The 23,707-nt window shown below is 45.8% G+C and overlaps 1 protein-coding gene across 10 annotated transcripts in view; it reads left to right on the top strand.

Moving 5' to 3' along the window:
• PSD3 (pleckstrin and Sec7 domain containing 3) overlaps positions 1 to 23,707 on the top strand; it is a 114,253-nt gene that overhangs the window by 40,078 nt on the left and 50,468 nt on the right. For 8 of the 10 annotated variants that reach the window (XR_010468889.1, XM_065045651.1, XM_065045652.1 and 5 more), the window contains 5 exons: positions 2,209 to 2,415; positions 2,517 to 2,597; positions 6,353 to 6,465; positions 9,010 to 9,068; positions 11,796 to 11,885. Coding sequence is in view for 8 of the 10 variants with exons in the window: in XM_065045651.1 (XP_064901723.1) it covers positions 2,209 to 2,415; positions 2,517 to 2,597; positions 6,353 to 6,465; positions 9,010 to 9,068; positions 11,796 to 11,885 (550 nt within the window). In the remaining 2 variants the exon portion in view is untranslated. Of the gene's footprint in view, positions 1 to 1,698; positions 1,953 to 2,208; positions 2,416 to 2,516; positions 2,598 to 6,352; positions 6,466 to 9,009; positions 9,069 to 11,795; positions 11,886 to 23,707 lie in introns of those variants that run through there. The other 2 variants (XM_021297451.2, XM_065045657.1) reach the window with 2 other exon arrangements.

Genomic DNA, 23,707 nt, shown 5'->3' with positions numbered 1-23,707 from the left:
TTTGGTGGTTTGCAGTAACATTGACTCCCGTAGTACACCGGTTCCTAGCAGAGTGCAGATGTTTTTTGTCAGCTTTGGCCATCTTTCAAGCCTATAAATATTGCCTTTAATAAAGAGCTGTGGTGAAACAGGGCTGTGATTTATGAGTGAGGCTGTGCAAGTTGGCATGGCTGTTGAAGTAGCATTGTATGTGGAAGGCTCTCTAGATGTGTTAACTTGCCTGGTAATTCTTTGCTCTTCTCAGTTTTTAGAAGTGGAAGTTTGAAACCAGTTGTGCCTGATGAGAATGGACAAGATGTTGCTTGGTGTGTGTGTTAGAGGACAGTGGAATTTACTTTCAACACAAGTTTGGAGTAGACCAAATTTAGAGAATTTCAGACACTGGCTAGTGCTTTTGGAAAGGGCTGAGGAGGCACTTCCCACAGCAACAGTCTCAGGAGGGGCATTTTTTTGTTTTCTAGGGTAGCTGGTGGGTCAGTGATAGGAATGTGGTTGGAATTGTATTTACAGTATTAATTCCCCACTGGAATACTGAGACTGAGCCCCTTTTGTTTTAGAACCTTACTATTTACACTGAAATAAATCCCCAGTACTTGCAGGAACAGGTTAGACGTCTGTTTTCCCTAGATACTTGTTAAAAAGTTGTACCCACAGCATAGATGTGTGATACTTTTAGTGTTCTAACAGTACTAGGAGGTTGGAAAAAAAACGTGAAATGGGTAAGTCTCTTTCCTGTAGGAGCACTACACACCTCCTTCTCTTGAACCATGCATGGGAAGTTAGGTAGGACACAGGTAATGATTTGTGTGGAAGGAGGCATGCAGAATAGCAGAAGATTCGTATTTTAAGTTCACAATGTATGAAAAGGGTGAATAATTGGCTAGCAGACATTTCAGTAAATGGTTAGATAAGAGTTACTGGAGCGCAGTGATTGGTTGTTCTAACTGTGGTTTGTCAAGCCTGAAGATTACAGTGGTGTATGAAACTGTGGTATGTTGAAGTGTTGTGTTTAAAGTAATCTTTAACTCATTCCACTCATATCTGCCCTGCACATGACCCCTGCTGATAGTTCATTAGCCATATGTAAATGAAGATGTAGTGGAAAGAATTTTGTATAGTGTGTTTTTTAGAATAGAAATGCTGTGAAGAGCACACACAGACACACAGACGCACACACAGACACACACACAGACACACACACGAGCTGAGATTTTGCAAGAATTTTCATGCCAGTGTATGAGAAAAGCTTTTCAAAAGTTAAAAGCCTGCCAGTGTGCAGGGGTGTGTATGTGGGGATGCACTTTCTGGTGTGAAGGGCTCTTGCCTCTTTACGGGGAGAAAGCAAAATAGACACACAGCTCAGCCAGAAGTTTCCTACTGTAATAGAGGTGGGAGCAATCCACAAATGCATGATTTATGTAAAGTGCCCTGAGACTGACTTTGAGCAGCCAGTGAGGGAAATCATTGCCACCACAAGGGAGCAGGAGGAAAACAAGCAGTTCTGTAGGCAGGCCTGGGTGGCTTGTGTCTCTGTCCCATTCCCTAAACTGGATTCCTTGCTCCAAGTCCTGCTTTTTCTGGTGGTTCTTCCCCATGGGATGCCCACTGCTCATGGGCGGCACGGAAGCTGCTGAGACTTCTGCAGATGTTTTTTTTAGATTTGGAGAGTTGTAATGTTTCCAGGGCAACTGGGGAGGAATGAGGAAGGGACTTGTGCTGAGTCAGCTTGGACTACTGAACACCCTGGCTTGCTCGTGGCATTTTTTGCCTTTACACTGGCTAATGGCCTACTTTTACAGGGACCCCTTCAAGCCAAGTAAGCAACTGGGTTAAAAAATACTAGTGCAAGAAGCAAATGAGGAGCCAGTGTTGTCAGGTGCAGTTGTAGGCTGATAATAGCCAACAGCTCTCTGAAGTAAGCACAAGTTGTGGACGCTCAGGACACTTGGAAGGTGAGTGCAGAGCAGAATGTGTTTCTGGGCTGGAAAGCCCATATTTGGGTCTCCGTGTTAAACTCTCTTAACCTCTGATGACTGCTAAATAAAAATCCCTGTTCTACACAGCTCCTTCAATGAAGTGGAATTTGCTGTGTTGTTTAATCTTGCCTCTGTACCATTAATTGCTTTGTATTCTAAGAGGAATCAAATCCTTCTTGAAACTGTAATGTCATCTAATTTTTCTTCTTTCCGTATTCTCTCTGTCTCATAGCAATGCTGAACTGCAGAACGTGGTGTTAAATTCCAGTGCTGCCATGGGGAGCAATGAACTCCAGGAGAAAGATGCCACCAGAACCCTTGGCCATGATCTCAGCAATGGCAGCAGCAGCAATTTGGAAGCAGCCAGGCGCCTGGCTAAGCGCCTCTACCATCTGGACAGATTCAAACGCTCTGATGTGGCAAAGCATTTGGGTAAAAAGTATGTGCTGATATAAGGCCTTTGGCCATATTGTTCTTGCTGCTTTTGGAGAGGTTTTCTCTTGAACGATAACCTTTACTTATTTATTTGTTTGTTTAAAGCAATGAATTCAGCAAGCTTGTGGCTGAAGAATACCTTAAGTTTTTTGACTTCACAGGCATGACGCTGGACTACTCGCTCAGGTACATGCCCATTTGCAGACCTTATGTTCTTGTTTCAGTAATGGTGCCATTTGCTGTATTGTCTTGATTGACGTGGTTGTCCTTTGCGTGCCTGAGAGGGTGAAGAGAGGGTTGTGACGTGTTTTGGGGATGGAGCTTTTCTCTTCTATTTGGCTTGGCGTGCTGCCATACACTGGAGTGCTGTTGGAGCCATGGTGTTTCCTGAAGAGGGAGGTCTTTGGGTGGACTTGCTTAGTGATGGTCCTTGATGCAGAGGAGGTGGAGAAAAATAACAAGTCGCTTGGTAAACAGGGGACTTGTAGTCTGCCAGGTGCTGCTCAGGAATGAAGTTCTTGCTAACAGCTGAGCTGCACAGACTTTTTGGCTTTGGAGCTTGCTTTGCCTGACTGCAGTGCACAAAGACAGGGCCCTGTAGCTCGGCAGCCTCTCTCTCCATGTCCCTCTGAGGCACCCAAAAATGTGCAGAACACCAAAAGCTTCCACGTGGAAAATGCTGTTGAGAGTTTGGTAGCTGCCAGTGTGGGTGTTTGAAAACCCAGCCCTTCAATTTTCCTTCCTTTTTACACTTGAATTAGGCCTCAACAAAGTTTTGGTTTGGTTGGGTTTGGGTTTTTTTCTTAGGAGGCGAAACAACAAGTTTGTGTAGCAGTGGCTACACAATTAAATAGGATTTAAAGTGAGTTTAAATCATCTGACTGAGGTTACTGAAGTGGGTCATTGCTGTTCTTTTTTGTTTTGTTTTTGTTGTTGTTTTGGGAGTTTTTTGTTTGGTTGGTTTTTGTGGGGTTTTTTGTTTGTTTGTTTGTTTGTTTGTTTGTTTCTAATGAAACAAAACCAGCAGGTCTGCAGGCACTTGCTAGTCCCCTTGCAAATGCATTTCCAGGTTGCTGACTCCAGGAGGCCCTGGCAGACCCCAAGAAAAGCCCGGAGTCCTGCCTGCCAAAGGTGGCTGGAAGGAAATGTGCCTGCAGAAGAGTGAACTGGCTGCTCCCATGTTGGGGAATGGAGCTGGAGCCCTCACTCAGCACAGGGCAGGAGCAGCTGGAGTGGTGGGAGGTCTGTGGCTCCTTCCAGGTTTTAGCAGCCCTGAAGTGCGATGCTAAATATAGACATCTTTTAAATGGTGAAATCCAACACCTAATTGCTTTGTGACACATATTTAGGAGGTCTCTGCTCCCAGTAGATTTCCAGTTATTATTAATAGTCATGACCTTCTCTGAAATATGCCCTGGCTCGTGTGGGACTAGGACACGCCAGGGGTTTGCTGAGATTTCAGGGCTGGCTGCAGTCACTGCCGGCTGTACGTCCTGAGCAGGCAGCAGAAACCAGGGACAGAGCATCATCCTGAAGCCTGGCGCAGCTGAGGCGTGCCGCTTCCTGCTTGTAGGGAGCGAGAGGTAACCATCCTGTTGCTGCTGGCTTGCTGACGGGCTGTGGTTTGTTAAGCATATTGGAGCCTGTGGTGGCAGCCCAGACCCAAGCTACCCCCAAGCTGTGGGAGGCTGTTGTGCAGTGTGTATCACTGTGGGTAGGAAGTCTGGGACATGGGGAGGGTTGTTCCTTTGTCGACCTGCTCTGCTTCCACATCATGGGCCTACGTCATCCATGCATCTCCCGAATGCATCTTTCGTGTCCTCTGCAGGACTGCAGGAGGTGGAGAGGTGGAACCACTGCTTCAGCCCCTCTCAAAGTCCATCCTGGTCCTCCCAGTGGTTAAAAACTTGCCCTGGTGGCCCTTGGCCACAGCATCGTGCTCTGAGAGCAAGGAACCTGCCTTGTTTCTGTAGCAAATGCTGTTTCATCAGTTGCCTTTTCAAGGCAGCTTCCAGAGGTGGGTAAAGGTGCTGAAGAGGAGTAGAGGGTGTAGGTCACTGGTGCATGGTGAGGGCAGGGGCTGTTGCTGGAAAAAGCCAGAGCTGTAGGAAGAGTAAAAATGGCTAGCTGTCAAAATGTCCCATGGGGGCATGAGGTAGGGAGAGAGGAGAGGAGAGGAGAGGAGAGGAGAGGAGAGGAGAGGAGAGGAGAGGAGAGGAGAGGAGAGGAGAGGAGAGGAGAGGAGAGGAGAGGAGAGGGGAGAGGAGAGGGGAGGGGAGGGGAGAGGAGAGGAGAGGAGAGGAGAGGAGAGGAGAGGAGAGGAGAGGAGAGGAGGGGAGGGGAGGGGAGGGGAGGGGAGGGGAGGGGAGGGGAGGGGAGGGGAGGGGAGGGGAGGGGAGGGGAGGGGAGGGGAGGGGAGGGGAGGGGAGGGGAGAGGAGAGGAGAGGAGAGGAGAGGAGAGGAGAGGAGAGGAGAGGAGAGGAGAGGAGAGGAGGGGAGGGGAGGGGAGGGGAGGGGAGGGGAGGGGAGGGGAGGGGAGGGGAGGGGAGGGGAGGGGAGGGGAGGGGAGGGGAGGGGAGAGGAGAGGAGAGGAGAGGAGAGGAGAGGAGAGGAGAGGAGAGGAGAGGAGAGGAGAGGAGAGGAGAGGAGAGGAGAGGAGAGGAGAGGAGAGGAGAGGAGAGGAGAGGAGAGGAGAGGAGAGGAGAGGAGAGGAGAGGAGAGGAGAGGAGAGGAGAGTCAGTTATACCTACTTGTGAATTGAGTTATTTGCAATACATTACATGTGAAATTAAGTTATTACCAGGCAAATCACGCTCTGTATGGGTGTGAGATCATTGCAAGTACAGCCCATCTCTGACCTTACATCAAAGAGAAAAAATTAATGTTTATTCGTCCAGACTAGATAGACATAAATGTTCCAGCAACATATTCCACACCTTTCAGATCTAGTGTTAGTTTCAGTCTCATGGGGTATTTAAAAATTGTCTATTATGCACTCATTTTGTATGCTGTCTTGCTTTGGACAAGCAGGCTTTCTTGGAAACATCCTGACAATGATCGTAGGCTTATACTGCTGAAGTCATCTCTTGGCTCCAGGATGTGGGGATTTTGCAGAAGTTCCTTGGCTGCGAGGCGAGTTTTTCTAGCAGGAAGAACAGTGATGTGATTAAAGGGAGGGGTGATTAAGTGTTGGATGAAGAGTGGAAGATGTGTATGTGTCCTGCCTCTTTGCACAGGCTCACTGGCTGCGTCAGCCTGCGCCCTGGACTGCCAGGAACCCAGGAGGGCCTGGTCGCTCCTCCTGCTGTTGAAATGCAGTATGAGATGTTAAAACTCCTTTGCTCTCTTCCCCAGATGTTTTCAGCAGGTCAGGTAGTCACACTGCCCTCTGCAAGGTCATTGGTGTGGTCGTGGCCATTCTGGTAGGTGACCCACCAGAAGGAGGACCACACATTTGGTATGGGCTCTGAGTCTGCAATGCACAGGCCTTACTTCAATGTCTGGAGTAGCTCCTCGGATTTGGATGGGAATACTAATGAGTGTAAAGTTAAAAGGTGCAGGGTGACAGACAATTAGAGAAGGACAGAGAACACCCTGGATGTCTGTCATGCATAAACAACACCAGCTCAAGTTTCTTCCCCAAATAAAAGAAAAATATTAAAAATAAGAACAGCTCCTTGAAGTGGTATGATTGCTTATTAGTTTGTATGTTCTGTGACTGAGACCAGTGGTAATTTAACTCCTGCTTCATTTACTATAATGGTGGGATTAACTGCACATGGCATAATAGCACATTTTCCTAGAAAGGCTTCTTGGAAGCAAATGTCTGGCATGTACTTATATACTTCCTACTGTGAAGTGTGCTTTGCTCTGTGCACTGTGTAAGGCAAAAAGAGATTTATCAGTTTAGTTTCACCTTTTTTTTTCTGTTCTTCTAATAGGAGTTTCTTTAAAGCCTTTTCACTTATTGGAGAAACTCAGGAACGAGAAAGAGTTTTAATCCACTTCTCCAGCAGATACTACCAGTGCAACCCCAACACTATTTCTTCTCAAGGTAACTTTGTTTCTGTCCCTCTTCCTTCATTCTTGTCTTCAATAGCGTGTATGGTGCATGCCTAAGAATTGAAGGTGTTTAATAGAAGTACTACACTTAAGAGGCTGCCAGTGGTGAGCATTGAAACCCTTCACGTTCTCCAAACATAACTGTGGTAAGGCAGTGAAAAATCTGTATTTATCCCCAGTCAGGAAAGGTGTTTAAGCGTCCTCAGTGTAAAGCCTCAGTTGTAGCATCTCCAGATTTGAATGTCCTCAGTTGTGGTTTCTGGTCTCACTGACTTCCAGCATGTGGGTATCTGTACTCTAGCTACATGCATGTAGATGCGAATAGGTCCCATCTCAGGTGGAAAAGAAACTGTTTGCTTTCCGTGCTCCATTCAGCGCTTGCATCTCTGCGTGCACAGGCAGCAGTCATGCCAGTTCTTGCCAGTTGTGGAGGTGAGTTTTGGGTGCTGTATCCAGACCCTGGCATGGTTTCATCTCGCCTAGCTACATCACTCAGAGTACTGCCTTCTTGCCAATGTTTCCAGTAATTTTGGAAATTTATGGCGGAAGCAAACAAACGCGTGGATCAAACCTGAGAAGGCTGGCATTGGAGAAGAGGACGAGCTGTCCGCTGACATAGCTGATTTGTTCAGCCAGCCATGCCAGCAGAGACATGCAGCCCCGTGATGGCAGCACCGGCTGATCACACACTGAGAAAGGGAGAAGGGCAAGAAAGAAAGTAAGCACAGTCTCAGCTGTGCCTTTAGTCTCAAGTGTAACTGAGAAGAAGCTGCCACACTTGGAGGTACTGTCACACTTCATTACCCCTTGCTTCGTGACCTGCCTCTGTTGCACTAAGGTGATGTTTGTTCACTTTGCACTTTACTGGCTGGCATGCAGGAGAGAGGAATAGGTAGTGGTAAAACAGGATCTGCCGCCATGCTGTTCCTGTCCTCTTCCTAATGCATTTCTCGTTTCAGGACTCAGTCGTGTAGAACAGGTGTGTCATGTCCAGACCAAAACAATGACAGGCATGTTGATGTGGCAGACTTAGTCTAGTCAGGGTACAGAAGGGACATTGCCACTTCCGAGCCTTAGTAAGCCTTTAGAATAACGTGAGCCCTCCAAATTTTGTGCTGGATTTCACATAATTTTGATGCTGTATTTCTGCTGTCAGTAGTCGAATGCCACACTGCAGAAACACGGTGGTGGTTTCTTTTGATGGAAATCCAGGGTTGCATTTGGCTTTCTCTTTTCCCTTTTCCATCCTCTGGATGCATTTGTGGTTTGGAAATGAGAGGATGTGCTACTCTAGAGAAATGCATAGACTTGGAGTACCACAGCCCCAGAATCAAGCTACTTCAAACTTACTATTGCTAGTAATAATAGATCTCTCATTTCATGGTCTGCTACGGTTCAGCCACATTGCTTGGGTGCTGGGGCCTATACAAACGTCATAAGAACACATGATCTATATGTTGGAGAACATCTTTTTGTAATGGCTTCATCTTGCACTAATTTAAGCCTGCTGTAGTCACACTGGCTGTGAGATATATCTATCCTTATCCTCCATTCCTCTTCCTTCACTGCACAGAGGGACCTGTGCATAGTCATTATCCGGACTCGTCTGTGAAGATTTTTATGCACATCTCCCTTCAGTGTGTGAATGTCTCAAAAATTATTCTGTGTCTTTATGACACCCTGGTGAAAGAAGGGAAGGTGGCACCGTGTGTTTATGAACAAGAGAATGGAGAACATATTTTTCCTAACGTGTTCCTCGTGTTTGGAAACTGGCTGGAGGCATTTGAATTTTCAGAGGTGATAAATGGCACCATGGCCACTGTCACCTTTGTCTGGATTTGTTCACAGCCAATACACTTCAGATATTAAGAGAGGTACCTGGAAAATTAGGATTGTGAAATTGGTGTCCACTTTTGCAAATTACAGTTTACACTGTAAGTCTGCCACAGTTACTCTGAGGATGGAGCTAGTGATACAATCTGCCTCTACTGGCTCATTGATGAGGGCCTTTGCTAGAGGACCACCTTAGAAATCACTGGAGAACTCTCTACCCAATATGGAGCCAAGGTAGTGTAAACCACTGACTGAAGTTCTCCAAAATTCAGTCTAATTGAACCCTCAATGAGGGAGCCAGAGGAGGAAGAAGACAGGATACCGTGTGGTACCCACTCTGCACACAAGAATGGGTGTATTTTACTCTTCCCTTTCTGCCCTGAATTAAATGAAAAAGAGGGAGTTGATTCAGGCTGTGGTATTGGTATTAGCAAGCAAAGGGTGACACTGTGGCTTCCTGTCTGGTTTGCTTCATCCATGGGTGCTGCAAGATAGTTTTGACAGTCATTAAAAGATGGAAGAAAGGCTGTTCTGGCTTGGCAGCTGTGGGATGACTTCACTGTTCATGTGTTTAATTACGTGTATTTCTTGATAAAGCAGATTCTCGTTAAGGGAACAAACTCAGGCTATGAAGCTCAGTTTCAGCTGTTCTTAAAAGCCCAGACATGGGTTTGCATGTGACTGCTTATGTCTCTTTCTGCAGATGGAGTTCACTGTCTCACGTGTGCCATGATGCTGCTGAACACAGACCTGCATGGCCACGTGAGTATGTGCAGCTTTGTGTAGACTGTTCCTGTCAACATTGTGCTTGGAGTGGGTGGTCTTGTGACAGCAGAGTCCCCTTGCTGGCAGCCTGCTACTAAAGCACCCCTGAAGATGTCAAACAGTGAGAAGACTGCACTGCCAGCCTGATGTCTTGGGCAGGGCTTTCCAGCAGGTGCAGATCAGTCATGTGTAAGCCGGCATTTTGCCGGGCTTTGCCATGTCTCAGGATGCTCCTTGTCCTCAGGCCCCTGTCTTTCTGGTGTACTCTCCATCCTTCCCTGGTTACAGCAGCTGGCCCTGGGCAGGAAGCTGTGGTTGGTTTTAGGTTCCCCTTTCCGTTACGTAAAAACATTTGGGAAGGCTGAAGAAAGAAGGGAGGTGAAGAATTGCTGAAAAGGTCACAAGGGGAAGGTGATGTTTGCAGGCGTCCAGTTGCAAGGTGGAGATCTGGTGGAAGCAGTGTTCTGCTCAGCCAGGGTAATGACAGGTGTGCCCAGAACCAAGGGAGTGAAGGGGGCCATGAGCATTCTGAGTGGGAGCCTTGTGTTCCCCCACTGCACACCACTACATGCCCAGGGGAAATATTATTCCAGTTTGAGTCCTCTTAGTCACACTGGTACAGGGTGCCAGCAGCCCTCGGATGTGTATTTCAGCACCTGTAATGCAACATGCCTGCCATGCATGGTGTTCCCATGCTGATGGGAGGCTTCCTGCATCCTGGCATCAGGATAGAGGGGAAAACACAGGGAGCATGGCATGATACCATGCAGGAGCAGTGGCTTCAGCCAGGTGGCTTTGGGGCTTGTCTACACTGAGCTCCATTTGTTGCTGACATACTGATCATAAGTTTGGACACTTTAGTTTCACAATAAGCTCAACTGCTGGTACAGCTGTATTGCAGCTGCCTTACCTTCAGTTCACACTTTCCTTAACTCTTGTGGACAAACTGTTACTTATCTATTTATTCATCCCTGTCTTGCCACATTTAATTCTCTTTGTAACTAAATCATGTATGCTAGCTGTGTCTTGGAGATAAATGCTTGTGTCTCTGCAGGGAGGTCATCACCCAAACTGTGATGCTAGGGACTTCTAAGGTATCCCTAGGCTGCCAGGCACATCTTCCAGAACCTGTGTGGCACTATGTGGAGATGTTAGCTCTGGTCCTGGGGCAAACCAGCCATTCCTCTGCAATGCCAATTATCTCCATGGGTGACATGAGCCACACTGCTGTTGCTTTTGGTCAGTGTGGGAAAGCTGCAGACTGTGGTGTGGAGGAAACAAAGAAACAGGCTTAAGTCTGTCACAGGGAGGAAGGAAAGCATTTGCAGGTCTACTAGAACAGCTCCGTCCTGCACCCAAGACTGCAGTTACGAGTTGTGTTCTACAAGCTTAGCAACCAGAGAGCCAGGGTTCCAGCCAGACTGTGTTGTCAGGAGCCTTGCTCGTGCGGGAAGCAGTGCATCTTTCTAGCGTCCCTGCCTACCTCTTTCTTCTGTTCTATGCTGGCTATAGGCTATGGTATCTTCCTTTGTGGCTAGATGAGGCTAACAGTCAAGGTTTGCTGGTTTTCTTGCTCTCCCTGATCATACATTATGGAAAGGAAATAGAGTATGGTGCAGTCCAAGCTGTAATATAACTATAAAATTGAATGACCTATATTACTAACTGATGCACTTCTTTGGGCTTCACTCCTATGTTAATTTGGGATCTTGCTTTTGCCCCAAGTCACTGTTGGTGCAGCAAGCTCTTCTATATTTCTGCAGCCAAGGCATACCCTTACCATGGAGAAGTCATCTTCACCCCCTTCTCCCAACTGGCAGCAGTAGCATCCCCAAAGATACCATGGTCATCACAGGGCCTTGTCTTCCCTCTGTTTTTACCATGTTTCACAGCTCATCCCAGGTTGCTTCCCTTCCCTCATATCTCTCTGGTCTCCGTTTTCACCAGCTCAGTGTTGTCATTGCTGCCCCCTCACAAGGCTCCCTGCATGTCAAGTGTGGGACTTTAGCACCTGAGGCAACAGGTGACTGAGTACAGACACAGTCTCTGAGGGGTGATGAAGACTGGAATCCAAAAGCAGTTTAGGACACCTTCAAGACTCCAAATGGAGCAGTTTGTGTCCTACATGAACATGGCCATTCCTTTCCTGCTTGTGGCTTGGTTGGGCCATTTTTAGTCTCAGAATTAGACAGAAAGAGAGAAAAGAGAGCAAGAAGTCCAGGCAGCCTCAGCCTGTGAATCAGAAAAGGTAATGACTGCTCCTGGGCATCTTAATCCAATTCAAAACAGTTGCTACTGGAGGGGAGCATTAGGAATCGTAAGAGCGAGGTCTGGAAAGGGCCTCAGCTGGCTATTTCCTTATGCCCCACAGCAGGATCTAGTAGAGCTTATCCATTAGAGGCTGGTAGAGACTCTGGAGACATGGAGATGTAAGGCACCATTAAGATACATGGCAATTTTATCTTCACCCTTTTCATTACCCTCCTGTATTTAGCTGCTTTCAGATGGCTGTGTGGGACTTGGGGTCCAAATGCACCTTCCCTTTTCTAACTATATTCACACGAGGATGCTTGTCTTTGAGTAATCTTGGGAATGTCTTCTTAGTGCTGCCTGTGATGGGATTAAATGGGAGCAGGGAGTTGCAGTTCATCTGATGTTGCTTATTTACATCATTTTGGAAAGCAGCATGAATATGATTCTGTGTTTCTCTGCCATCCCTTCCAGAACATTGGGAAAAAGATGACCTGCCAAGAGTTCATTGCTAACCTCCAGGGGATGAATGATGGGAAAGATTTCCCAAAAGGGCTGTTGAAGGTAAGGAATGATCTGCAGAACATGGGTTTCATTTTTAGTGAGAGGTGGTTCAAAACAGAACACCCTGCTTGCATTTTCTGAATCTTAATTGTCAAACAGGACAAATGATGGGCATGTTTCCTCTCACAGAATATATATAATATAAACAGTGTTTATTCTGCTGTTTTCCCACTTGCCTTCACTTGGTTGTGGTAGAGACTGAACGCCATTAAGGCCAGCTCCAGAGCTGCATGTCTTGTAAGCTCAGGCAGTCACGCCATCCCAGAGTACTGTCTCCTCATTAAAGCAGCCAGAAGCAGCCAGTTGGTTCTAACTATTGAATATGTAAGGGCTAATCCTCAGCTCTGCCTGTCTGGAAAGCGTGTGTGTTTTTTCATCAAAGGTACTTTGTGGTTTTCACATTAGGGCAGGAGATGTAATTTGAGATTAGAATGTGTTGTCTGGCACAGGCTGATTTGCTTCAGGTTTTGTTCATTAAGTTTGTGCCAGGAGTTAAATCTGAAGAACAGGCAAAGAGGCTGAGCAGGATGAATCTTGTTTCATTGTCAGTAATAATAAGAATGTTTCGTTTCTCTTTTGCCTGATTGCTGGCATGAAGCCACAGTCTATCTGAATGAAGAGAGGAGCGCATACACTAGAGTTAGTAATTTTTTTTTTCATAGTGGAAATAAAAATGGGAGGTTGCTTCATCTGAGAGCTGGAGTAAATCAAAATAACTGCAGCCTCTTTTGTGGGTTTTGTGTCAGGCCCATTGTGAAATGTGGATGTACCTGCATAGTTACAAGTGGCAGACTTTGTTTTCCAGTATTGGTAATTTCTTCAGTTTCTCCAGCCTCCTTGGGGAGGTTCTTGTTGTGTCCTTCTGCCTCAGTTCAGAGTTAGGAATTTAAACTTAACACCCTCGTTTTTAGATTTAGTGTCTTTATTTTTAAAATCTGGATACAGATTATTCATCCATCAGCAGCAATGCTTAATTTTTATTTTTTTTTTTTCCCAAAGACTCGTAGTCTACCATAGAGAGATGTGTTGAGATTAATTTGCAGCCTAATTACAGCTCTTATTGAAGAAACAGGTCTCCAGACTGTGTTTAAATAACCTTCTGAGTGCACTGATGAGAGAATTCCGCTGGTGCTCACCTGCTCTTTATTTTCCTGCTGACAAAATTACGCGGTTGGGGCTCTATCTTGCTGTTTAGCACTGACCTGCTAATGCTAAGGCTGCCGGGCTGTTCGCCACCACACTCAAAGCAAGGACTGGGGTTCGGGATTTTTTGGATGTAGCAGGATGGAAGAAACTCAGTGTCGGAGTCCTGCCTCATTTGAGGCTTTTTGCCTGTTTTCTGCATGCTGCCCTGATGTCTGCAGACAGAGGTGTGGCACCCAGCCTCAGTCTTTTATCTGGCTTATCTGAAGATTTGCTGATGTTCTGCCCCTTGTTTTAATTTGTCAGTGGAGAGGAGTGGAGTGAGTAGTAGTAATTGTTCATTTCAGTAGCTACCTCACTTTATCTGCAGCAGCCACCCTGCCACTAGATATGTGATTACAAAGACCTAGCAGAAATTAAATTTGCATTAGTCTCAATAAATTAAATTCACAGAGCCCTGCTTCAGCACAGTGCCAAAGTGCATATGGCTTGCTGGTGCATTAGCAGTGTATCTACCGAGCACTGATGAGGCTGGGAGCCATCTCCTCATGTCCTTCCCCAGCCCCTGGAGAAGAAAGACTCTTTCCACAGGGTGGCAGTGTCCCCCCGTGGGACCGAAGTCCTGAGCACCCACTGGTGGGTAATGCAGAGCCATGGGGAAGGGAGCATGCTTTTCTGCCTCTCTGGGTTCCCTGTGTTCCCCTCCTGGCTTTGCTGCACCCTGTATGAAGCTCTGCAACTCTGCCGAGCCCTGGGGCTGACCTGTGTGCTGCTGGCGGGGAAAGAAGAGGGGAGACATCTGACCAAGTGCTTATGTCTTTGCACGCAGCATTCACCAAGGGCTTGGGAAGCTCTCTGCAGCACTTTCCATGGACCCAGTTCACAGAGTCAGGGGTGCAAATACTGCTGGGGCTATCCATGACAGTCAGCTGAAAGACAGAAATAAAATGTTGCCTTCAGTTAGTCCCATCACCCATAGTGCTACTGAGCACGAAGTGTGGCCCTGAGCATTTGTTTGTCTGGGTAGGAAAACAGCCTCTCAAGGAGTAGACATCAGCGTGTCAGGAGGGACACCTCTCTCTTCCATGTGATCAGCCTCAGAAAACTTCCGACGTGAGATCTGATTGCCCCTTTCTCTCCACTCCCGTCAGGGAGCCATCTCTCTGTTTTATTAATTTTTTTCTCAACAATAAGGACGCTTTAGTGCACACCATAAGGCCTTCATGACGTGATTCTCGGTGTGTCACTGATAAAGCTTTGAGAACAGAGATTTTACTCTGACTAGAGATAGAAGTGAGAAATGCTAATATGATCTTGCTCACCTTGTGTCTTTCTGTCTTTTCATTAACACTGAAAAGAGTTTTGCTTTTGTGCACCCATTTGCACAAAGATTAATCTCTTTTTCTTCTTCCTCATTCCTTTTGTCAGATCTGAGCTTGCTTTTAAAGTCGGGACCCATAAAAGCAAATATACAAAACTGTGATTAGAAGCGTGGTGCTCCCCCTGGGATAGTCTTGCAGTATTCATATATTCAGTACTTTGCCAAGCCGGCAGATATATGTACCTTCCTTTTTATTCCATGGTAGCTCCACTTTGACCATCTGTCACGCATCCCATTGATCTGCGATCGACTGCTAGTAAAGACTAGAGGTGGAGACAGTAGCCTGATTTCCTGCTGTCAGTGCATGCTGACGTGAGCATGGTGGTTTATACTTACTGCAGGGTTACTGTAGTCTTTCAAACTGGGGCAAATTCCTTGTAAAGGGGAACCAGCATTCCAAGCTATGATTCTCTTCTCTGGTGTAAATAAGGAGCATCTATCTCTGCAGGTCTGGCTGGTGTAGAAGGTGAGTCAGGTCTGTTAAATCCAGGCAGATTAATGTTATTGAAAGTGAAATTTTTCTAAAGCAAGAAGATGTTTTGTAATGTCTGTCTTTTGGCTCTGAGCTGTCACACTCCAAGCACACAAATTTTGTATGGTATCAAGCTGTGATCAGGAATGGTGATCCTGACTTTCAGCCTTGATCTTACACTTTCCTGTGGCAAAGGTCCCTTTGTCCTGGTGAGCTGAAGCCCCAGGAGTGCTAAATACCAAGAGGTGTGACTGCCTCTGTTCTAGTTAGTGCAGCAGTACTCTGCTGTGGATGGGCTCAGTGCTCACTCCTGAGGCTGCTGATGAATCACATAGTTACCAGCATTTACAGGTGGTGATGAATGACAGGTTTGCTGGGACTGAGAGAGACAAAGGGACCCAGCTGCAGCGCCCATTTTCTCTGAGCAGACGTACATAACACCCTGGATTAGCTGCTGCAGATGCTGCGGTGGAGAGTGAGGGAAGCTGGAGGAGGGATGCAGCACCACTGTGAGTGGGAGAGAGCTGAACATATCAGAAACAGTTAAAACAATTAAGTCTAACCTGTGAGTTGTTAGCCTAAGAGAATAATGACCAGACCATTGTTCATTTATTCCTGTAGAAAAGGAGGCCAGGCCTAGGGTTTGCCTACTTGGATGGGAAACAAAATCAGTCTAGAGCAGTGTTAAGAACCTCATGACTACAGTGTAGGAGCAGTTTATCTGCAGGCTAGTTCCTTCCTCCTGGGCTCACACCAGCTTTAATCTGGTACAGTGATACCATTTTCACTGATGATACCCTGCGTTGCATTATGTGACCATAGCTGCCTTCAAAGCTGAGCTTCACCAGATTGTTCTGGAATGAGAAGAGGAGGAAATTGGATTGGAAAGAGCCTAACTTTGGCCATGCATGCTTGCTTCATTTCCTGCGGGCAGTGCAGTCCCCATGAATGAAGTGCTGGTACAGTGCTGGCCACTGTGTCTTCCTCTTGTCACCTTGTGGCAAGGTGTGTGAGACTGTGCTCCAGCAAGGTGGCAGTGGTGAGGCCTTTCTTATGCAGGGAGAGAAAATATCTGCCGTGGCCCACAGAGAGCCTGAGTAAATGGATCCCTGCTTTTGTTAGGCAGCAGCCTGGGAATTTTACTCTGTCATTAGGCTGTGTGCTAAGTACCACCTGCCCATATTGTGTTGCACAAGTAAAATGTCCTCTGCATCTGCGGTGTCTAAGATACCACATTCATGGACTCAAGGACATCACCCAGCCTTTGACATGGAGTGACTTTGGTGGCTATGCTGCCCCATGACACGAACATGGGATGAAAGGGGTCGTACCTGGCTGCATGTCTTCTGATAGGGGGTAGCAGCTCTTTGCTGACCCGTTGTGCTGTCAGTGAGCCTCTCCTTTATGTTAAAGGGCCTGGGATGCTCTATGGGGACTTGGCTAACGCCATTCTGGCAGGGGCTGCTGATGGAGGTAAGATGCCAGTCCTGCATAAAAGATCTCCTTTTTCTTGAAGGCTGTTTTTTGGCTAGACCTTATCTTCTGGAGAAGCACTGTAATGAAGTGACCAAATTAAGTGAGAGTTGCTCGTGGTGAACTCTTCTGAAGAACTAGTCCTCCTCAATTTCCTAAATGATCTGAATTCTTGTTCAGGATTGCTGGAATATGCAATTTCCTGTAGAAGCTGCAAGGTAGGGTTTATCTCATTTTGCTGTCAGTTCCCTGCCCTTTAATTAAGGAGGGTTTTTTTTTTTTTACACTGTCTTGCTGCTGCCTCTTTTTTTCTTTTTTTTTTTTTCCTTCAAAAGCCCTCCAAAGCAAACACTCAATTTAAAGAGAATTACTGGTATCTTGCTCCATCCATTCCAATCATTTCAGGTATTTAGCAGAGAGAAGGGAGCGAGCATCAGGCGGCTAATTCCCTCCCCATTTGCGCAGAGGAAATCACACTAATCAGACTGATGTGTACACCCTAATTGCTATCATCTGCAGTCTCTTCACTTCTTCCATTTCATGGCTGAGGTTCCTTGGCAAGGAATTCCCACCTTCCTGCTGCTGCTGAGTGGCGAGGGGAGCATGTGGCATCACACCAGAAGGGCCCCGGCAAGACAGCAGGACAGCGTTGGCTGCAGCAGCACCTGCAGCTGCCGGCAGAGCAGGCGGTGGAGGGGACCAAGTGTCTCTGGTCCACTAAAGAAGCCAGAGCTCTGCTCAGTTACTGAGGTTGCCTCCTTTTTTCTCCCCCAGAGTGAAGTTCTTCCTGTTAAAAATATTTCTGTTGGGATAATGTTTTCCAGGGTAGCCATTTCTTACCTATTTGAAATGAAAGATCTGTTACTGGAGTCCCTTTCAGCTGCTAGGAGACAACAGAGTGTAATCTGGCAGTTAGAATTTAGGGAACACAGGATAAAACCATTAATCCTTGTCTGAAACAGTTGTTTGCAGAAGCATGCTTTCCTTTTACCCTGCCAAGTGCCTCAGAGCCATAGTGACTGAAGAGAACACCCAGCTTGTCTTTGCTCCTCTCCATACTCAGCGAGGACCTTCTTGCTGCAATAACCTATGTCTCCTTTGGCTTGCAATTTTTTGGGTGTTGTCATTTGTCCTGTCTGAGAGCAATAGCCAATTAAATGATGCTTGTGCAAAACTGTGACTTAAACCAGATTATGGTGGTGCATGCATTGCTTTGGGCCCCATTAATAACAGAGATCCTGGCAACACCGTGTCCTGTTGAAATGCAAATGTATTTTCCTTCTGCATTCCAGGAACTTGCTTCAATGCACATAAAGAGAAAAATCTGAAATCTATGCTTCTCTCAACTCAAATAAGCCCAGGTATTATGTTGAGGAAAGCAATGTAAGATAATAGAAAAGCCTGATCCTCTCCGCCAGCTCTGTCCCTAAGGAGGGAAAGCAGAACTTTAGAAAAGGCTTAAAATATAAAATTTTGTAATGGTGATCCAGGAATAAGGACAGTCTAGGGGTGGTACTAGCTGTTGCTTATCTCACTAGGAAGCAGGCATTTCAGGATGGGGCTGGTGCTGCCCTCATGATCTGCATTTCTCTGAGTTATTTGTGCTCCCCAACCTTTCATCTCTTTGCTTTCTGACTGTTATTCAAAAGATCTTACCTAGCCCACCAGGCTTTTGTGTCAGTAAGGAGTGAAACCCAAGCAGAGTCAGCTAAGAATTTCCATTGCTATTAGCTGCAATTACATGGTTCAATACCAGGCTCCTAATGAATGTTTGGGGAGTTAATTTTCATCTGTGGGGGCAAAGTCTCCATAGTATCTTGTCCGGGTTGATCAGTCAAGTGAATCATTTGATGTTTAGCTTCTGCAGCCTGTCAGATAGCCAAGGCTGTCGGTTGTCTCCCAGTTTAACTGAAATGCTTAGCAGCTCCTGAGGATGAATGTTACCGTTCAGAGCTTCCCATTTCTTGTGCTCCCACTGTGAAGCATACAGACTGATAGTCTCCCGAAATTTACAGCTTTGCCACTTTAAGGGATGAATTTTGGGCTCTCTTCAAGCTGGGAAATCTCTAATACAATGTCACACATGCATTTTGGTCCCTATGACATATTACTCCCACCTCCATGTAGGTAGAAAACAAATTCTGAAAAACATTCTTTGATCTTCCACCCACTGATCTGCTTGAAATTTAAGTTCTGTGCTGCAACTTGAAGGAAGGAGGAGTAGGAATATAATTTATATCATACTAAAAAAAAAATAGAGGAGAAAATATTACTTCCACTAGTTCTAGAATTATTGCTGTATACGTCTTTGTATTCCTTCGTTCTGTTTGTCACCACACTTCTCAATTGATATTGGACTATTCTTTCTCATCCAGTTACACTGTTTTCTTTCAAGTAAGAGTGCTACCTTGCTCCTGAAGTTTTTGTTTTGTTTGGTTTGGTTGGTTTTTGTTTTGTTTTGTTTTGTTTTTTGTTTTGTTTTCCCCTCCTTTCCTGTCATCTTAAATGGAACATCTGGTTTCCTTCCAAGGTCATGCTTCCATAGGGGATGAAGTATTCATAAAATGCTGGTACAAACATGGGGCAAATCCAAGCCAGCTGTTTTCTGCTCTGCTGACAGATGGGTTCTAGCAGAAGTCGTGAGGGTTAGCTGTCTTTTGCAGCAAGACAGCTGGTCATAACTCCATAGGTACATGCATTTGTGGAGGAAGGGGATGTCAAAGATTATGCCTACTTTCTCCCTGTGGTGCAACACTCAAGCAACACCCGTGGAAAACGTATGTGGCTCTCAGAATAGCCTTGATTCCCTTTCCCCTTCCCCACTTTCCACCTCAATTTTACACGCCCTTTTGGCCTCCTCTTCCTCCCATTCCCCTCACTTTTCCCTTCCGTCTTCCCCCCCTTTTCCCTTCTTCCCTTTTTCTTTTCCTCCCTTTTCCTTCCCCTCCTTTTACTTTTCCCCCATTTTCACTTTTGTTGTTATTATGTTTGCTGTCTGAATCAGAGGGAAACATTGAAGGGTGGTTGTTTTTCTTTTTTTATGCACATCTCTGAGGGAGTGGTGGGTGATGAGGGGTTTATTTCAGTGTTGTCTCTAAGCATACTCACTGTAGGGACAGAGGCAAGGGTTGTTTGCAGCTGACTTGGTAGAGTTTGTAGGCTTTGCACAAGTGTTTGGTTCAACTCCATGTGGGTTTCTGTCACAGTCATGCCGAATTTTAGGGTTTTGGTGCTTTTATAGACTTGTTCAAGATGCTGCTGTTTTCTGTAGCTACATTTGGCAGCTTTAACTTAAGGAACTGTGTTAAGGTCTGTGTTAGTTAGTGCCTAATATATGGCTGACTTAATTCTGTCAGCTCTGTTGACAGTAGGCGATAGTTCCTAAAAGGAGGAATGCTAGAGGAGAAACTTTTTTCCCTGGAAACTGTGGCGCTTTGCCAGGAAAGGCAACAGCTAGTGTGTGATACAGAGCTGTTTCCAGAGATGCTGCAGGGAAGATGAAGATGTGTAGTGGCAGCTCTTCACTTGCAGTGCTACAGGAGAATGGGGCATGTTTTCTCTGCATCCCTGTTATTATCAAAGAGCTTGTTTTCATTAACTCTGGTCTCCCACCATTCTCAGCAGGACACTTAGCTTAGGAGTGGTTTCTTTTGGCTCACGATACAGCATGGATCCCAGAGAGATACAGTGATACAAGAATTGATTTGGTTTTCCACCAGCCTTGTCACACTGATCACCAGTTTTGTCACACTGCTCATTTTTAGCGGTTTACTGATGTAAAAAAGTCAGAAGTAAAGGCTTGTGTCAGTGACCACAAGCCAGCTGGTTGTGGACGTGCTTTTACCCTGCTTCTCATGTGAAGTGAAAAATACTGACTTCAGTTGCCCTCATGGGGTGTTAAGGACGTTTATGTCCCCTAACATGGGGTCATAGGAGCAATGCTGGTGTTTTCCTGGTACTATGAGTTGATGTGCTTTGATTCATGGTTGAGATCATCAAAAAGTACACGTTTATGCAGCTACAGTAGCTAGTTGACATGGGATAGCTTTCCATGGTAAGGATTACTTTCCACGTTGTAAGACAAATCAGTCATCCCCAGGGATTCCTTCAGAGCCTGTAGCACAAATGTATGTACTACAATATAAACCGTAAGAAAAGGAGAGATTCTTCTTCAAAGACATCAACAGATGTTTTTTGTTGGCAAATTCAGATTGGGATAAACCCCAGCATCTCTGTAAATGTCTGGTAACAATGTACTGTAGTTGGTGGAGAATAGGAGTCTCTCATGGGGAAAACTAGGTGGATAATTTTGGTTGATAATTTTGGTTAATAATTTTGAAATTTTCTGTCAATATCTGATGTTGTCCCTCCATGTTTGCTGTTAGCCTGTTAGGGTTCCTGTTGACCTGGTTGTTTATGCATGTAGACTTGAAATGGTTGCTCTATTTTTTCTGCTGTTCACAGTGATGGCAGTTGGAGATACTTAGATTTAATCTTGCTTGCCTGGAGACATCAGAAATCATTATCTTAATATCACGGAAATGTCAGTTCAGTAATGTTATTGTTGATCAGTTGTTGAGCTCTAGTTCTGTAGCCATTGTGTATGAGTAGCTTATCCAGCAGAATTAACTTTCTGCTCCATGTCCATTTTAGGGAGAAGAAAAAAACAAGGATGAAGGAAGAGGGAAGGCAATTATATGAAATATTTGATGTTGTTTATTTAACAAACAGTATTTAATAGCAGCATTAAATAGTGACACTTTTCTGTGCTACTCAATGTGTTACTGGATCTTGAGAGTGTATTTTAGGTAATTCGTCTGTGTGTTTATGTATTCTATTGGCTTTTGTTGTTGGTATTTTTGTCACTGGGATCAGGCTTAAATGATGCTAATGGATTCTTGCGGCTTTGTGTGAGGACATCAGATTCTTCAGATACAATAATGTGGCCTTTGGGTTTGATGCCTAAAAGCCAGTAATGAATTTCATTTTGAATTCCATAGTTTTTCTTTGTTGTGTTGTTGATTTGCTGAAGTGATGTTAGGAGAACCAGGCAAGGACTGAGTACATTTGGCCTCCCAGGGAAATTTGACTGGTGGGAGGAAGAGACGGGAAGGAGGTCATTGCACGGTAAGTTGGAACGGCAGCCTGATTCCTCTGTGTAGTGCCTGTGACAGGTGGAAGGCTTTTGGGTGGCTTTAAAAGGATGAGATGGAGGGATAGTAGGGACTCTGTTTTTCCCCTCCTGTACCTGTTTTGACCCAAAGTTTCAAATTGTCTTTCTGGTTCATGGTTTGCTCCTTAGAGGTGCTGATGGGGAAGGTCCATTAATATGGTGACCATCCTTTTGGTCCTGCCAGTGGTGTCACTGGGCTGTTCAGATCAAATACTTACTGAATATCTGCATTCTGCCCCTTCCCACCACCTCTTTGCTGACCTCTCTCATCAAGGGAAAGGTCGTGGCTTCTCAACACACCTAGAGGGTTCCCTTGGTGTGGAAAACTTTATTTTTCTGGTTTTGCACAGCCATTTCAGCCACTGCTTAAAAAAATCTCTTCTGTCCCCCTATTTATGTTCACAACTCACCTCTCCCCTAGAAATCCCTGTTGCTCAGTTACAGACAGAAATCAATCCTGTGTGCATGCTAATTTCTGAAATGGTGGGACTTCTCTAATGTTGAAGAGTAGTGTTTCCCCAGAAGAAAACAGTCACTGTGTACAAAAGGCTACTGGCTCAGTCAGGACTACAAGATCGTATTTATGTTATCACTTGCAGATGAAAATCAGGGGCACTGATGAAATTTGAGCTGAAGACATTTAAGGGTTCAAAAACATAATCTCATGAGGCTCTCTCTTTCAGAGAGTGTGAGCTAAGAAGTACTTTCCATACTCCGCTGGAAAAAAATAAAAATGAACAAGATGCAGCTTGTCACCCTTGGCATTTTGGACTGCTGCTTGGTTAGAGCTGAACCAGACCTGTTCCCTTGTGAATAAAGGTTCCTGTCCTGTCTGAGGATCTGCTAACCTCACTTCTGAGGGTGCTAGGTGGAGAACCACTCCACTTAGGCAGCAGTGATGGTGCTGTGCTGTGGGCAACAGAAGAGAAATGCTTCAGCGATTCGGTCTAGCTGCTCTGTGTAATTCACATTGGCCTAGGTTCGCATGTGATAGTTAGGGAATATAATTATTTCAGATGTTTTGAGGGTGCTAGGGGAGGTGGCCTTGTAAATCCGAGAGCAATCTGCTAGGCAGGGGGCTGCTAGGATAGGAGGTGATTTGTGGCCATTTATGTAGCTCCTGTCGACCTGCTGCTTAGCTCATCTGGAGCTGTTTGATTGCAGCAAAAATTTCCTCTAAGAAGAGATTTTCTTTGAAAAGCTTTTCCACTAGCATTGAATAATTTCAGATGGGTTAAGTAACATAAAACCTTTCCTGGGAAGTGGCACAAGTAACTTAGAGCATGCAATTGCTTGTTGCTAGGGAAAAGGGGTCTTCTGTACCTTCAGGTACCCTCTAGAAATAACAGGTTTGTGTAAAAAGGCTGGAGCACATCTGGGATTTGATCTTAATGCTTGAGGCAGGGGTGGGCTTGCTAGACCTGACTGCTGTGGAAATGAATGTGCATTTTGCTTGTTTGCCAGGTAGAAAGAAGTCTGTACCTCAAGTACAGACAAGAGGCAGGATATGTGGGGAATCAGAAGTTTTTCACCCCAGGGACAATGTTTACCTTTATATTTAGGTTCCCTTTTCCCTGCTTCACTGACCGTTGTCCTTTAGCATGGTCTGCACCTGTTGCAATCTATGGGAAGGATTTGCACCTTTAGCATCCTTGGAGATGACACAAGCAAAGGGTGACTGCTGACCAAAGGGCTGGTGCAGAATAGGGATGCAGCAGTATCTTTTATGAGCAGACATGCACCTAGGACTCTCATGTAGCTGCCTAGCTGTCTGTCTACTAAGGATGTATATCCTTGATTGCAAGAGGCTGGAAAAGTGTAAACAGGGAAAGAGCCCACTAAATTCATCTGCTTCTTATCTACTCCTGGGTGCAGTCACACCTGTGACATAGGGTGAGCAAGCTCTTGCTCTGTCTCAACATGTCTTGGCTGACACTGAACAGGACTCAGGTGCGAGTGAGGGCTGGAGCCCCTTCACCCAGGTTTCAGCTGTCTGATGTGTTTCTGCTGCACTGGATGTTCACTTTGGTGTGCCACAGCAGCGAGCCCTCGTCCCTGCCTTGTCCACAGACTTGCAGCTCCCAGCGTGTCATTGCGGAAGTGGGACAAGAGGGTCTTGTGTCCTCCCAGACTGCAACCCTGCTGCTGCTGGCCTTGCCCTGCCTGGTGGGCTCGCAGCA

This window comes from Columba livia, chromosome Z, assembly GCF_036013475.1.
Source record: "Columba livia isolate bColLiv1 breed racing homer chromosome Z, bColLiv1.pat.W.v2, whole genome shotgun sequence".
In the NCBI taxonomy this organism is placed as follows: domain Eukaryota; kingdom Metazoa; phylum Chordata; class Aves; order Columbiformes; family Columbidae; genus Columba; species Columba livia.
Note: the sequence above shows the minus strand (reverse complement) of the source record. Positions and strands in the feature narration are given on the sequence as shown.